Genomic DNA, 16,386 nt, shown 5'->3' on the forward strand with positions numbered 1-16,386 from the left:
ATGCAGAGTCACTTAAATGTTTTGACTAGTTAGAAATTCTGATGAGGCAAAATTCCAAAGTGGTATGATAATCTAAGACAGGCTTCTTACAGCTGATGGATCAGTTGCTGAATACTGAGACCAAGTTTTTGGAGAAGGGAGGGGAAGTTTAGGTATCTTGGAAGAAATTAACGCTTGGTTTTTCACTTTGTTTTTGAGTTTAGTTTAAAGTTCTTTGTTAACTGGTTTGTGGTCTTTTTACATTAAACTCTTATGTGGAGATCTTTTGATTGTATTTTATTTTTGATTTTGTAAATTTATTTTGTAATAAAATTCAGTATGATAGAACATTAATCTTAGATTATTGGCATTAGTAGCACAGTCTTCAAGAGGTGGAACCAAACAATTTTATTAGTGCACTAATTAAAACTTATGTAAGCAGGTCTGGAGAAATCTGTGGGTATAGTCTTTGCTGATCCTACAGAGAATGGTCAGACAGGTTTCAGGTATAAGTGTTAGAGTATGGCATTGCCTCTAGGAACTGCTGCTGTTTGTTGCTATGGGTCGTAATGAAGATACAACATATGGGACTTGACATTCACAYCATTTTTGTCACCTGTTTGTTGCACATACTGTGCAGATTTGCAGTTGAAATTTTGACTAAATTTATTCTCTACACATTTCCCTTGAGGAGTAGGAGCATTATTACTGCTTGTAGTACACGTTTCAGTGTGCTGGTAAGCTGAAGGTTCATTTCTTGGGTAAGTACACTTGGGTGCACTCTTAGGTGAAATGTCTTTTTAAAATGTTTTCCTGCTTTTAAATTTCTTATAAAAATGTCTTGCTTTTTAAACCTTTTAAAAGTTTGCTTTGTTTCATGTAATATGAATAACAATAAATGTTTTTGTGGTACTATTTTCACAGTAATAATTTATAGTAGCTTGTGTTCTTTATAAAACATTTGAACATATTTTGGTAATTAACAATAAATCATGATTAAGGTTTTAACAGCACTAGCTTTCCCCAAGAAGAGCTTCTGTCGTTGTTTCACTACAGGGCTTTAGTAGCTGCTTTTATCTTTAGCAGAGAACTTGCAGCAGGGTTGCCCCTAATTTCTTTAGAGTAATTTCCTCAATCTGTCACAGCCAAACTACTGAATGGTGGGGGAGGAGGAGGAGAAAAAGAAACCAACTTGACTAAGTTGGGGGCTAAGGTTGCTATTGATGCTTGATTTGGATATTTTAAAATTATCTATGGACATATGCCTGTTTGTAGGCAATCTTATACTTTCCTCTGAATAATGAACCATGCCTTTTTGGTTCCATCGTTTGGCATGAAAAATRAGTCTTTACCACCCCTCCTCCTTGTTTGCTAGAACGGCATGCCTCATGGATATGCCTATGCTGTCTCTTCTGAAGTATTGGTGCTTTCCTGTATTGTTATACCCTTTCAGTCACTTGAAGGTGGAAAGGGAGATCATGAAAAGCACTTGATTTGACCTTACGTATTGGCAAAAATTATCAAAATGGAGTTAAACGCTATGTTACATGGCAAAATTTTGAATTGAATTTTTATGACCTTAAAATGCCAGCCAACAATTGTGGCTTTTCTCATGAGCATTGTGATGGTTATAGCTGGAAGGGAGTTGTTGCAGGCTTCCTGTCTAGGTGTTTTGATATCAGGCAGATCCTTCAAGGATCTTCTGCTTTTTATTTTGACAAGTTTTACATCTGGCACAGTGTCTAAACCTGTAGTCTGGTGAAAGACAGCTGCATGTGTCAGACTGCCTTGTAATAACCATCAGAATGTACTAGTATAGGTGAGATAATACTTATCTTCAGTGAATATTTGCTGCCAGTTAACCAAAACTTTCATGTTTGAGTTGAGGAGCAACAAAGTTCTTTGATTCTCTAAGCACAATCAGTTTAACTCCAGGTCTGAACAATATACCTGTTTGCAACTGTTCAGAGCTATTCTTCCAGTTTGGGAGATGGGGAAACTTGCTATCTCAGTGGAGTACAGCTTGACAGTTTGGTCAGTTATTGGAAGGGGGTGTGGTAAGCTGCTGGAGGTAAGTTTACCACTTTCCCAGTTGGCTCCAGTTGCAGCCTGCACTGTGCTGTCGCGCACTGGCTGTGGTGGGGACACCCGCGCTGCAGTGGGACCAGTGACAGAAGCTGTTCTTTAGAATTTTCAGGATGGCTGTTTTCCGCGTCAGAATGCGGCAGTCCTGCTGGGCAGAGCCGACGCCAAGAGCAAAGGTAAGGTAATGTTTATTCAATGAGAATGCTTAAGACAGCCAAGCAGCTAGTATCAGCTACTACGGTGATAGTCACAGGAATTCCTTTTCCCTTTTAGTTTGAAATTGAGGGGGTTTTTTGTACTGTAGTTTGCTTGTTTTGTAAAGAACTTTATGCTCCATTTTTTTCATTAAATTAGTTTGAATTCAAACAGTATGTTCTCAGATGTAAATGTTATCTCTGTGCGACAATTTTCCTCTCACTCTTCAGAATTCTTTGATTTGCTGTTTCCTCTCTTCTTTCTTCTGGAGGGGGGAGGGGGAGATATAATGTAAGCTGGTCTCTATTTCATCACGGGAGATGCTGATTCTATAAAACAGTGCTGAAAAATTGCACTAAAGTTTTGAGAGGAATGAGACCCCAGGAAACATCTTCTATCTTTATACATCCTCTCTTGGAGACTTTCAGCAATGCTGTGGTGTGCGAGAAAATGCTTGCAGCCTGCGACCATGCTGAGTTACAGCTCATGAGGAATAAGGGGGATTTTCACCCCACTGCTCAGTGACTCAGTTGCATATGTTGGATTGAATACTGGAAAAAGAAGTCAGTAATCTTCTTAGTAACTGCAAACCAACTGTATGCAGTTGTGTCCAAACAGTGGATGTAAAACAAAATCCAAGTAAAGATAAGGTTGGAATGCAATAGATCTGTGAATGTGAGCTCCTCACATTTGTTCAGGGATCGAAGTGTAAATTTTCTCAGAGGCCATTCTAGAACCTGATGGACATCTGGCTTTAATTCACACCTGGGAAAATGAAAGACCAAAATTATTTACAGCATGTTTCCTTGGTTCTGAGATACAGACTTACTTTCCTCAGAACAGATGAATTTTATCTCCGTTTTTTTTCTGTTATTTGGTGCTGGGCTATAGCTATTGATACCTTTGCTGAAATAATGGGGGTTTGGTTTTTTTTCCCTCTCTCTTCACACTGTAGAGAACTCTTATTTGCAAAACCTGGCTTAGCCAAGAGGACTTCAACGGACTGAAAGGCTTCTCAAATATTTTCTTTGATCTCAGATTTTTTTTTTTGTTTGTTTGTTTTTGTGGGCAAAGGTAATCCTCTGCTTTGTATTAGCATATCATAAGCACCAACATCTTAAAACATCATTTATTGAAGTGTTCTTTAGGAAATCTCCTTTTGTTATATATGAAGCCTTTTGTAGCATACTTTCTAAACCAGATTTCAGAATCTGTGCAACCTTGGAAATCCCTCCCCACTGGCATCTGCAAGTTTGACTTCCTTTTGGACTTCATGAACGTATATTGGTTCTGATTTTGTATCTTTTTTGTGTATAGTTTCAAATCCAGTTTGTTTTTGAGGCTAAGACTGACTGTTAGATACTAGCCCTTTATAATTATCCTGTATGTGCAGATTGTATGTTTATACAATGCGCTCTACCTTTTGTATAGTGTTTGTGAGATGTTGTCATTTTAAGATGGCACTCTGTTTCAAATAAAAACCTGTTGTTTCTCAGTCAATAGTACTTAATATTGCTGGTGATTTTGAGTTATATGATGTTATGTTGTGCCGCTGGACCACAAAGAGCTGGAAGTGGGAATCAGTGGTTTGGGGGCTACCTTCTTTCTGCAGGTTATGTTTGAAATGTGATTCCTGAGGTAAAGTGTTTATGGTTTTGGAGGGAGAGGGGATGGGGAGGAAGTGAATGGTTAATTTTTTCCTTTTTTTTTTCCCCCTGCCCCTAATGATTTTATGGTGTTACATACCTTGTGCTTTCTGCTTGTTTTTTTCTTTACTATTAAACTGCTGATGTTTATTTCCAGGAATGTTTTGCAAATGTCCTTCTCACTCTTCCCCACTACAACTGTAGGTACATTGTTCCTTTTTATCAAATAAGCACGTTTGAAGCAAACCAAAGATAAAATAAGAAAGGTCTTAATGTCATGTAAAGGAATGTCTCTTAATGTGCTCAGATGTATAAATAGTGACTATATTTTAAAACTCTTCTATATGATAATGCATATTTGCATTGCTTTCAGCTGACAGATTTATGTTAAGTTAGAAGACACTGAGGATTAGAAGTGTGCTAAAAGGGATGTGGTCCCAAATTAAACTCTTTTTACTTACCAAATTTGACTTGGTGCTTGGCTCTCAGCAGGGCTTTCTATTACAGTACTCCTTTTATTGACATTTTTTACTTCTAGAAAGAAGGTACTATTTCAAATGGCTCTTTTAAAAGCAAAGTAGCCTACTTATTTTCTAACTTAACATAAAGTTGTTGCATGGTCGTCTGGGATGATGGGTGTTCATGCAGGCTTGCATTTCTTCCTGTAGGCATTCGTTGTGAAACATCTCTTGGAATATACACAGCAGAGCGAGTCCAACCTGCAGTACAGCTTGTTTTTAGTTTTTGGCATCTTTATGACAGAAATAGTGCGATCCTGGTCCCTTGCACTAACCTGGGCTTTAAATTACCGCACGGGGGTTAGACTGCGTGGAGCTATCTTGACAATGGCATTTAAGAAAATTCTCAAGCTGAAGAATATCAAGGAGAAGTCTCTTGGAGAGGTAAGCCGTGGTATCTTTTTGAAAACTTCAAAATGGAAAGAGATATGCTGTATGTTCCTTTGAGGGTGAGCTGTGTCTGAAAACCTAAATAATCCATTATATGTATTTTTCAGCTCATAAATGTTTGTTCCAATGATGGTCAAAGGATGTTTGAAGCTGCAGCAGTTGGCAGCTTGTTGGCTGGGGGCCCTATTGTGGCTATCTTAGGAATGGTTTATAATGTGATCATTCTGGGTCCAACAGGCTTCTTGGGCTCTGCTGTCTTCATCCTTTTCTACCCAGCAATGGTGAGTTAAAAAGACTTCAGTAATCYTTCAGATGCTTAATTTTTCTTAGTTCAGACATGTATAGTCCTGAAAAAGTGTTGAACTAGGTTAAGCCCATTTATGGTGCTACATGATACTGAAGTTGTTCCCAAAGATAGCATAAAAAGCAGAAATTTAGAAACACAAAACTCAACAGTGGTAAAAAGAAATTAGAAAATGGAAATAAAGTGATCAGATTAGACTTTGAGATAAATGTGCATAGCTAAGTTACACTGAAATGAGCAAAGCTCAAGTATTTGTGGTTGAGTCTCAGAAGACAGAAGGCCTTGGGTTGTGTACAAAGGGGAGAGGCTCAGTATTACATGTTTCAGTCAAGAGCACACCACACTTAAAAGATACTGAAGAGCACCCATCTGAGAGAGAAGTGTTCTTGGTTAGATGCTACTGCCTCTACTTCTGCTTAGCTGTGAAATAGGCTAGTCCAAGCCAAAATCTTATTGCCTCTAAAATGTGCTGTAAGGCTATTGAGGATTTGTCACTGTTTTCAGAATCTCCATTTTAAAAAGCAGAGAGGCAGAATACTGTGAGGTCCACTTCAGTCTAATTTATCTGCAGAACGTTAAAGATGAACATAATGGGAATTATGTTCCAAAAAAAGGTAATGAGAAGGGGTAGGGTTTGATCATCTTTGCTACTTCTTTTCAGCAGTCTTTTTGTATTGAAGGAGATTTGAAAAGGATGGCAGAGTAGGATACTTAGTAATGAAGTGAGTTGTATTTGCATTTCAGGAAAGGAATGGCATGAAAGTACAAATGAAAAATACTTAGGAACACATGAACAACTATTTCTTTTTAGATTGKTTTGGTAAAGATGTTAATATTGTTTAAGAACCTCCTAGCACTGGCATATTGTAAAACTAGATCTGGCTGTGTAAAGTCCAGCTCTTTCTTATACCTTCTAGGACCAAATGCTCATGTGATTATGCGGACTAGTTTAGTTTGTCTTAAGGTTGATGTATTTGGAAGTTCAGAAACGTTAAAGAACCTAGTACTATTCAATATTGTTAAAAGCCCATTGCTTTATTTTCACCAATTTTGTTTTTATTGAGACTTCTTATTATGAGCTTAGTGTTCAGTGCACATGGGGTGGGAGGATACTGTTTATGTCAAAATGACAGCCYTCTTGACCCGTCACTGAAATCCTGTTTCAGATTCAAAATTTGCTTTTCATGGTAGTTAGGAGTACTTSAATGTACTTGCCATTTTGGAGACGCTGCTAATGTTGTGTGGTGATGCTTCTTGTTTCAGATGTTTGTATCACGCCTCACGGCTTATTTCAGAAGAAAATGTGTATCAACAACAGATGAACGTGTGCAAAAGATGAATGAAGTTCTTAATTACATTAAGTTCATTAAAATGTATGCCTGGGTCAAAGCGTTTTCTCAGAATGTTCAAAGTGAGTTTGTACACAATCTGTAAATGTTTCCTTTTGTACAAATGCTCCATTGCTTACTATCCTGGTGCGTCCTCCTAGCTTTGTACCAAAATGTTGATGCAAATGCAATGTAATAACACAACCATTCCTCAAGCTCATGTTCCTCTCAGGCATGAAGGGCTGGAAGAACGCAGTCCTGTTTCACCTTCTAGCATAATAATGTGTGTGACTTTGCTCAAATTTTTAAATTTTGTTCTATTTATAAATCATTTAATATGCAGACTGCTTCATTTTTGATAAAAGTAAAAAGACTTCTGTTGTTATGGAAATTTACAATTATATTTGCCTCTCTAACTGTGGTTCTTACAGGGTGGTATGTGATAAATGCTAAAGCGTAAAGTTAAGCCTCTTTGGTGTTTCTAGTGCTGTGGATAGTGTCTGCTGTTTATGTACCCCTCTGACTCCTACTTCAAACGTGGTGCCCCTATTTATATTTCTAGAAATTCGGGAGGAAGAACGTAAAATCTTAGAGCGTGCAGGCTACTTCCAGAGCATCACTGTGGGCGTGGCTCCCATAGTTGTAGTTATTGCCAGTGTGGTGACGTTTTCTGTCCATATGATCCTTGGCTACGATCTTACAGCAGCTCAGGTAACTGGTTAGCTTGTCAAAATGTTGAAAATATTCTTTCCAATATTACTACAATTGCTTTTCCATTAAGCTGCAATGAGGATACTTGAGATCTCTTTAACATGTTCTTTGTTCATAAACTGGCTCACAAAAATGAATATCTGATGAATGTTGACAGCAGCAGATGTATTGTTGCATTTTGTGCAAAAAGCTTTCACAGTGCTGTTTGAGCCCTGACCTTCTCCAGGACAGGTTTTGAACTGAAATGAACTAGCATTCTTAGGTGCTATTTTGGTTGGGCATTGGGATTACTGGACATTTTCTGTCTTAATGTGTTTGGATGCAAACAGCAAAGATCCATCTCTTTTTGTGAGTTAAGACAGGATTCGAGCACAGGTTTTCAAAAAGTAATAGCTAAATGCAGAATTTTGCTGTCACTTTCAGTGGACCTGCAAACACTGAAGATGTCTGTATTGGTCTGTTACAAAACACTGGGGAAAGAGTTGGATGGATCTGCTGCTTTCTGCTGTTCCAGAATGTGTTCAGTCTTGAAATGGCTGTTCTTGAATTGTGGACCTTTTCCATGGGTCTGAATTGCTGCTATGTACCTTTAGAAGGTTGGAATTGCTAGTGGGTAAATTGCATCAAATATGATTTTCTTCCTTGTCTTGTTTTTAGGCATTCACAGTGGTCACTGTGTTTAATTCAATGACTTTTGCTCTAAAAGTAACACCTTTCTCAGTGAAGTCTCTATCTGAGGCGTCTGTTTCTGTTGACAGATTTAAGGTAAGCAGTCCTTTGGCCTTATGCTTTTATCTGTCGGTATGGAGTTTTGTATGTGTATAATGGATGCCAACAGGACACTTTAAAGCCAATGCTGTTTCAATGTCTGAGGAGTTCTTCTTCTTTACACTTACTACTCCAGATTATTATATCCCACAAAAGGGATGCAAAGCCAATCGAAGAATATTAGAGATTTAAGATAATACCACTATGGGAAGCAAAATGTTCTTGTTTAGTGATTGCAGAGTTTTTAGGTTGACCCCTGTTAGAGATGAGATGCTGGACTAGGTGCCTCACAGTATAATAATTGTTATACTCTTTTAAAACTGTCCCTGTGTAAAGAYGGTGCAGCATGCCTACAAAGAAATTCTGCATTTCACCAGTGAAACTCCTTTTGGAAATGTCACATGCGTTATATTGGCTGTCTTTGCACAAATCAGTAGTGTTTTACTCGTAGTCATGAAGAACAGTGCTTTTGTGTTTTCAGAGTGGATTAGGTGTGACTGAAATTCTTGCTCGTTATATGAATAATAGACAGTTGTGATCCAACTAAACGAAATCTAGGGTAGAGAATTATAGTCCAGATGACACAAGTACTCCTATTTCATTCTTCAATCCCTGTGAATAAATACACTATGTGTACTTAGTATGAACTCAGAGGACAGGCCTTTATTTTGCCTTCTTTTGGAGGCAATAGTGCATTGCAAGGCTATTTCCAAATAGGATAGTGACTCCGTATGTGAAAATACTGACAAGTATATGGATTCCGTGTGATAGAACGGGAAAAGAACAGAATGGATTCCATTCTTGAAACACATTTGAATGAGAGGAATATAATCTGCAGAGTGATTGAGAGATCTCATTGCTTTTGAGCATGTTTGTTTAATCTTTTGTATGAGTCACACTAAATCAGGCTTTCTTAAATCCAGTTACACTGAAAGGATTTTTTTAGGGGAAAACGAGGAGAGGTGAAATTGTTTACAATTTAAGACTGTAAGCAGTGTATTTGTTTAGGGAGTGTAACACAAAGTGAGGATACTGTAATGTCACAAAAATCTAATTGGCTTTCTGGTTCTGTAAATGAATGAATCATACGTCTGTAAGGATACTCAGGCATAGCAATCACAAGAGTAAGACTGGAATTTGAGATTTCTGTAATTGCAAAAGGCTTTTCAGTTCATAACATAGGTTATGTAAATGGAAATCATTTTATTTTGTAGTTTATTTGTGTGAAAAATCTCTTCCTACTGTTTTGATTATAAATATTGATGGATGTGGTGGAGAACACGATACAATGGATTTAATGGCTTGATTATTATTGTCATGCAGTGCAAGATCGTCCAAGTCAGATTACTTTTTCCCAGCAGCAAATGTACCCCTTCTGTATGAGGCTGCAGTAAGTCATTCCATCTCCTTCTGTAATGAGCTGGTGTGCAGGGCAAGTAAGTCACTTTCCCTCCTGGTGACCTCTGCTCTCCAACCCACATATTCTGCTCATGTATCTTGTGCCTGGAAATTAGAGCTGGAATCACAAACAGTGTTACAAGAATAAGCCTCTCCCATCCAGAATATTGCAAKTCTCTAAAAATCTTACTGTATCTAAGTGCTTCCACCACATCCAGGAATACCCAGGCCACTTAGCAGGCCTGGAGTTAGTTTACACTAATGAGCTACCTTTTGCTCTTCAGCTTCCTCCCACTGTATAGCCTGATGTGTTTTGCTGCGTGAGTGTGCCATAGGCTTGTCTCCCAGTCTTGACCAGGTGTCTCATCTTTACACCTCTCTCACAACTCCTATCAGAGTTTATTTCTAATGGAAGAGGTTCATATGATAAAGAAAAAACCAGCCAATCCTCACACCGCGATAGAGGTGAAAAATGCTACCTTGGCTTGGGACTTCTCCCATGCCAGCATCCAGAGCTCACCAAAGTTGACCCCCAAAGTGAAAAAAGACAAGAAAGTCCTGAAGGGCAAGAAAGAGAAAATGAAGCTGCAGAAYGAGGGACAGCAAGCTGTGCTGGCAGAGCAGAAGGGGCATCTTCTAGTGGACAATGATGACCATCCTAGCCCTGAAGAGGAGAACAAAATCATCCACCTGGTTAATCTTCGGCTTCAGAGGACTCTCTACAACATTGACTTGGAGATAGAAAAGGTAAGCAAAGAGAGGAGAAATTAATCTGGGCTCTCAAAAGATTTTTTTTTCCTGTCTGTCCCTTGGAATAGAGAACTGTGTATTTTTGCATGAAGCACAGCATATTGGCTGATACACTGGAGCRTATTAGTGGCTGATACACCTGAGGGCTATGTTGCCATTCAGAGAGACCTGGACAGGCTGGAGAGCTGGGTGGAGAGGAACCTCATGACGTTCAACAAGGGCAAGTGCAGGGTCCYSYACCTAGGGAGGAATAGCCCCGTGTACCAGTACAGGCTGAGGGCTGACCTGCTGGAAAGCAGCTCTGCAGAGAAGGACCTGGGAGTGCTGGTGGAWRACAAGTTGACTGTGAGCCAGCGATGTGCTCTTGTGGCCAGGAAAGCCGATGGTATCCTGGGCTGCATTAGGAAGAAGAGTCAAGGGAGGCGATCCTGCCCCTCTGCTCAGCCATGGTGAGGCCTCATCTCAAGTACTGCATCCAGTTTTGGGCTCCCAAGTACAAGAGAGACATGGAGCTACWMRAKAGAGTCCAGCRTAGGGCTRCGAAGATGATTAGAGGACTAGTACATCTCTCCTATGAGGAACGGCTGCGAGAGCTGGACCTGGTTAGCCTTGAGAAGAGAAGACTGAGAGGGRATCTTATCAATGTGTATAGGTACCTGAAGGGASRGCGTCAAGAGGATGGGGCTGAACTCTTTTCAGTAGTGCCAWGYGGCAGGACAAGAGGCAACAGGTACAAATTGAAGCTCAGGCAGTTCTGCCTGAAYGTGAGGGGGAATTTCTTCCCTGTGAGAGTGACAGAGCACTCAAACAGGTTGCCTAGAGAGGTTGTGGAGTCTCCTTCTGTGGAGATATTCAAGGCCCACCTGGATGCAATCACAGCATGCTGTAGGTGACCCTGCTTGAGCAGGGAGGTTGGACTAGATGATCTCCCTTCCAACCTTACCCTCTCTGTGATTCTGTGATATTGCTCTTTGTACACTTCTGTAATATCCATGGCAGCGGTAGTAGCTAGGGTGTGGTACCTGATCTTGATGTGAACAGCAGTGCTGGTTTTTAGCAAACAGTTCCYGCAAACAGCCTGTGAAGCACTGTAGGACATATAGCTGTCATCCTGTTGCATTTAACTGGGGATTTTGCTGTTTGTATCACTCAATACAGTGTATGACCAYGGAACTTAAAGAATCAGTGGGACAACGGAGATATCAGTAGAAGTTTTATTTCTGCAACAATTTAATAGTTTTGTGGGCTTTCATCCATACTCTGGATGAACATTTTAGTGATTGGGTGTTCTAATGGAACATAAAAGTAGATTTTAATTGAAGAATGTGTAGTTAATTCCTCCCTGAGAATCTGTGTATAATAGAATGATACAGAGGGATTTTCAAGAAATTAAAAGCAGCTGGAGTCCTCATTTCAAGATGAGTAAAGCATGTAAAATGTTGAAGAAAAAGCGTCACATTTAATACATTCCATCTTTTTCTTAATAAAACAGTATTACAGTCTGGTACTTGGATACTGTACTAATACAATCCATGCAGCTACCAAGATACTTGTAGATACTTTTTGGTGTGTGTGTGGGGGGGGGGGGAATGGTGGAGAGGGGGAGTTTTTTGGAGGGGAGAGTTTGGGAGAAGGCTTTGGGCGGGGAGTTGTTTGGAGCTCTCACCTACTGAAGGCAGTGGAAAGTCTGCTTTTGGACTAAGTTCTTGGAAACAGCTCAGTGTCTTCTGTTAAGACAGGCCTTGGTGCTTTGGGCCGAGTGCAGCATTCTCTGGGAGCTGTCCCATGCCCCATCAAAGAAAACTGCTCTTAAAACATACTGCTTTTCACCTGTGTTGTTCATTCAGTTTTAGCCTGTAATGGGATAGTGTTCACTGTTTATTTTTCTTGAGTTAACATATTGATTCAGTCTTTTTTTCTTTTTCAATTTGATGTGCCTTTTTTTCAGCTGGCATTAATGTGTTGCTGTCCCCTCTGAGGTACTGTAGATTGTCCAAATTCTGAACAGGATGGGGAATGTAAGTAATGAGTACCATAATAACTTTTCTTTTTTCTTTCCTGTCTAGGGAAAACTTGTTGGAATTTGTGGTAGTGTGGGGAGCGGAAAAACTTCACTTATTTCCGCTATTTTAGGACAGGTGAGAAATTCTGTTTTGACTTGCCATGCTGTTCTTTCCTATTTCACTTATTTTGGAAAAGTGAGTTCATTCCCATTGTATCCTGTAGAAGAAAGGCTATTCTAAACATGGAATGACATAATTTTAAAGTTTTTTCTTCTATTGCAGATGACCCTGTTGGAGGGTAGCATTGCAGTAAGTGGAACATTTGCTTATGTGGCCCAGCAGGCCTGGATTCTCAATGCGACACTTAGAGACAACATTCTCTTTGGAAAGGAATATGATGAAGAAAGGTTTGTTCGRACGATTTGATTTTTGTGACAATTTAGTAATTCTTGACCCAAGTGTGGGAAAATTTAATGTAGTCTGCTACTTTAGAGTCTGTCTTTAATACTTAAATGAGTTTCCTTTAAGAGCCTACTCTCCTATTTGTGGTCAGTCTGGCTGATGGCTGTCAGTGCTTCTGTTATCGTTTGTTTTCAGTGGGGGCCATAGCTCATGGTGCGGTACTGTCTGACCTCTCTAATAGCTACTGCAGAGCAACACTGAAGTGTTAGTTGCTCTTGCATCACCGTTTCTAAACACAACAACTGCTGCTTGCCGTGTGCTAACACTTTACGTGGCCCTTTCCGAGTGGGGGCCTTCCCTGGGTTCTATGCTGATTATCGCTGGAAAGAATTTGCCTCCTTACCTACACAGTACTTCAGAAGTAGATAATGAATTGCTGTCCTCAGTTTCTTGGGAATCCAAAGCGGATCATCTGCTTTAGGCTGTGGGAATGTCTAATGTTTATGTAAAAAGTGAAATGATGGTGTGTTAGCTAGGCACCTTGTGGGGGTGAGGGGGAACCCTTACTGTTGATCTACCTCCTTTTCCTTAGATATAATACTGTGTTGAATGGTTGCTGTCTGAGACCTGACCTCGCCATCCTTCCAAATGGGGACCTGACAGAGGTACAGATTTTGTTTGTAATAAATTAATTAGTGGATAGAGAAATGTAGGATTTTGGCTTGGCAAACCAGACTGGGATGAGGGGAACATCAGTCTGGTATGCATATAAGCCAAGCTCTGAATGTGATATTGCAACTTCCTGAGCTTATCAGTGTAGGCCTGGACTACTGAAACTAAGCTGTGTCATGTTTTTGATTTGGAAGTTGATAGTTTGGGAATTTTTCATTGTGTCATAAATTTAGTTGCTTTTACAGGCCCAATTTGAACTTGATTTAAAATAGCTAAGAAAAACATGACTGTGTTAATACAATAAGTAAAATAAGCAAAGAACTACTGTCATATTTGAAGCATATTAGCCTTCAGTTTGTTGATTGTATAATACATTTCACAAAGAAGTGGATGCTTAAGGCTATAGAATGCATGTAGTGTTGTATGATCTGTTTCACATTTCAGTCACCTCACAAGCTTTTTTTTTTTTTTTTTTTTGTGCTGCATGGTCTTGTAAAGCCAAAATAATGGGTTTATATCTGTGCAGATTGGTGAACGAGGGGCTAACCTGAGTGGAGGACAGCGTCAGAGAATCAGTCTGGCTCGAGCACTGTACAGTGATAGGAGCATTTATATCCTTGATGATCCTCTTAGTGCCTTAGATGCTCACGTAGGAAATCATATTTTTAACAGTGCAATAAGGAAGCACTTGAAGTCAAAGACTGTCCTTTTCATCACTCATCAGCTTCAGGTACAACATCTCTCATACTCGAGTTTCCTGAAATGCTATTTTAGTCAGTTCTTTTCATACAAAAGACTCCATGCTCTGATCTGTTACAGCACAACCTTGTTTCTCTAGGATATATGATTTAGATTAACAAACTAGGTTTGCAAGTATGCACAGAGCACAATCTGATTCTTTAGCTGATACTGGTGTGTACTTGGCTGATGGGTACTGGTAGTACTTAGCTAAAGAAAACTTACCAGAAATACAGATACCTTGTTCTAAAACATTTCTTGCCATAAAGTTGGTTTATCGCATCAGAAAATGCTTAGATTTGATATCAGTGATGTATTCTGGGATTTTTTTGCTGTATTTTGTGCACAGAAATAATACTAATCGGTATATCAGGATTTGCAGAATTTAAATATCCTAAATTCTGTCTTCCATAATAGATTGTCTGTGATAGAACACACAATTTTTGTGCATATAGAGTGAGAGTAATCATGGTACTCTAGTCAATGCAGGACCTTTAAAAAGAGAAATGGATAAATATATTAAAACAAAACAAAACYGTACCTCAAAGGTTTGTTACTTCATCTTACTCCACACCACCAAATGTCTTTAAGTTATGGAAAAAAACTCAGGTGGGTATGTATCCAATTACTGGACATAATAAAGGCTTATTCTCACTGCTATTTTCTCTAGTATCTTGTTGATTGTGATGAGGTGATTTTCATGAAAGAAGGCTGCATTACTGAGCGAGGAAGTCATGAGGAACTGATGAATTTAAATGGTGACTATGCAACCATTTTTAATAACCTACAGCTGGGAGAAACACCACATATTGAGGTACTTGTTTTTACATTTTAAAGTTCTCTAACTTTTCTAATGAGATAAACCAAATGATGTAGTTTGAAGAAGACTGGAAAATGACTTCCTGTGTTGATCTGACCCATAGATTTTCTATGGAATATTCTGTGCTTTATTAGCACTTCCTATTTTGTAGTTTGTATTTGAGGGATGTACGATAGAGATATCAACTTTGCTTGTGAGCTGAAATGAATATGAAATAAAATGTATTATTTTCCCTGGTGATGCTCAGAGCAGAAAGTTTCTCCACTCTTTCTGTATACACCTCATTTTAACTTGCCTCCAAATTGGCTCAGAGATAATCCAACCTTTGTCCAACTATTCTTTCTGGATCTTTACTTCTCTTTCACATAGCACGTGATTACTGAGGCACAGCAAAAATGACGCAACTTGTCCAAAATTTATTTGAATGTTGGAAATGTAACTCCGAAAATGCTTTGTTTCTTGGAGTTTTGGGAAAAAATCTTGTTGCTTGAGACTGCTTCTATTTTGAAGTAATTGCTCTAAATCCTAACTTGGATTTATATTTTAGTCAGTGGGTCATCCTTTCATGTTTACAAAAAAATGTAAATGAACTATAAAATAACAAGAACCAATCAGTAGGACATGCCTTTAAAATTTCAGCAATTTAATTTTCCCTCCTTTTCTCTGCTCGTTTCCTGAGGATATTTTTTGGAGTTAGTGAATTTGCTGCTTTTTTGATGACTAAGAAAGGTATATTGAAGTTAGATGCTCTGTAGTTTGCCGTGTGTTAAGATCTCCCTTCCTGACGTAGAGGATGGGAAGACAGTGTATAGGGGAGTTCAGTGAATTGATCTAGATAGTTGATGAACAGATAGTAATTTCCATTTGTGGGAAGATGACTAAGTTTAGAACAGTAATTGTGGGCGCCATTTAGTGTTTGGATGTTTTATTTCTGGAAGTCTAAGTTAACGGCTCTTTGTATACTACTTGAGCTCTTTTTGGAACAGTAACAGTTAAATTTTGGAAGAGAAACATTTCATATGAGGTTTCCTGAGAGGAGTTCTAGGGTGTGTATATGGGCAGAAAAAAACCACTGTTAATAAAATTGTTTATTATTGCAAAGGATGATTAAATCTTTACGTTGGCAGCGGCATTCCTTCAACCAGTACATGCACAGTGTCACCCTAGAATTACCTGACAACACTGCCAGTACATACTGATAGCAGTTCAGGTCAATAGAAGATGAGAATTTAATCCACCGGGGCTGGCAGTCATCTCTAACAGGCAGAGGAATATCGTCCTTCATACAAATGCTAAGCTATTGAGAGCATTTGTCTTCCTGAGAAGGCAGCTTATAAAAGTTTCTGTTCAAATGTGAATATGTTTAAAATATATATATATATATTCTAGTATGCTTAGTGCTTTTTTTTTTTTTAACAGATTAATATAAAGCAGAACACGAACAGTTCACTGAAAAGACCCCAGGATAAAAGTACCAAAGCAGGGTCTATGAAGAAGGAAAAAGTTGTGAAGAAGGAAGAGGGTAACTGTGTAATCAGATTTGTGGCTGTGATTACCTTATACCCCAATTAAGTTCAAAACTTTTGCTTTCCAAGTGTGTTGTGAATGTGCTTCTGAAGTTTCAAAAGCTGTCTGAAGTCCTGGTTGCCCAGTGTGATTGATGGCACACAAGCAGTGAT

At 38.9% G+C, this 16,386-nt stretch overlaps 1 protein-coding gene across 5 annotated transcripts in view; it reads left to right on the plus strand.

Moving 5' to 3' along the window:
* The window catches only part of ABCC5 (ATP binding cassette subfamily C member 5), a 49,946-nt gene that overhangs the window by 16,043 nt on the left and 17,517 nt on the right, over nt 1–16,386 (plus strand). For 4 of the 5 annotated variants that reach the window (XM_085325162.1, XM_085325163.1, XM_085325164.1 and 1 more), the window contains exons 5-16: nt 4,574–4,807; nt 4,921–5,094; nt 6,381–6,528; nt 7,008–7,156; nt 7,814–7,921; nt 9,719–10,069; nt 12,139–12,210; nt 12,358–12,482; nt 13,070–13,142; nt 13,676–13,879; nt 14,558–14,701; nt 16,127–16,229. In XM_085325162.1, the coding sequence (XP_085181288.1) occupies nt 4,574–4,807; nt 4,921–5,094; nt 6,381–6,528; nt 7,008–7,156; nt 7,814–7,921; nt 9,719–10,069; nt 12,139–12,210; nt 12,358–12,482; nt 13,070–13,142; nt 13,676–13,879; nt 14,558–14,701; nt 16,127–16,229 (1,885 nt within the window). Of the gene's footprint in view, nt 1–6; nt 4,110–4,573; nt 4,808–4,920; nt 5,095–6,380; nt 6,529–7,007; nt 7,157–7,813; nt 7,922–9,718; nt 10,070–12,138; nt 12,211–12,357; nt 12,483–13,069; nt 13,143–13,675; nt 13,880–14,557; nt 14,702–16,126; nt 16,230–16,386 lie in introns of those variants that run through there. The other variant, XM_085325166.1, reaches the window with a different exon arrangement.

The sequence above is a fragment of the Rhea americana genome, unplaced genomic scaffold (assembly GCF_003343005.1).
Source record: "Rhea americana isolate MKP2758 unplaced genomic scaffold, rheAme1 scaffold_96, whole genome shotgun sequence".
Classification (NCBI taxonomy): Eukaryota; Metazoa; Chordata; class Aves; order Rheiformes; family Rheidae; genus Rhea; species Rhea americana.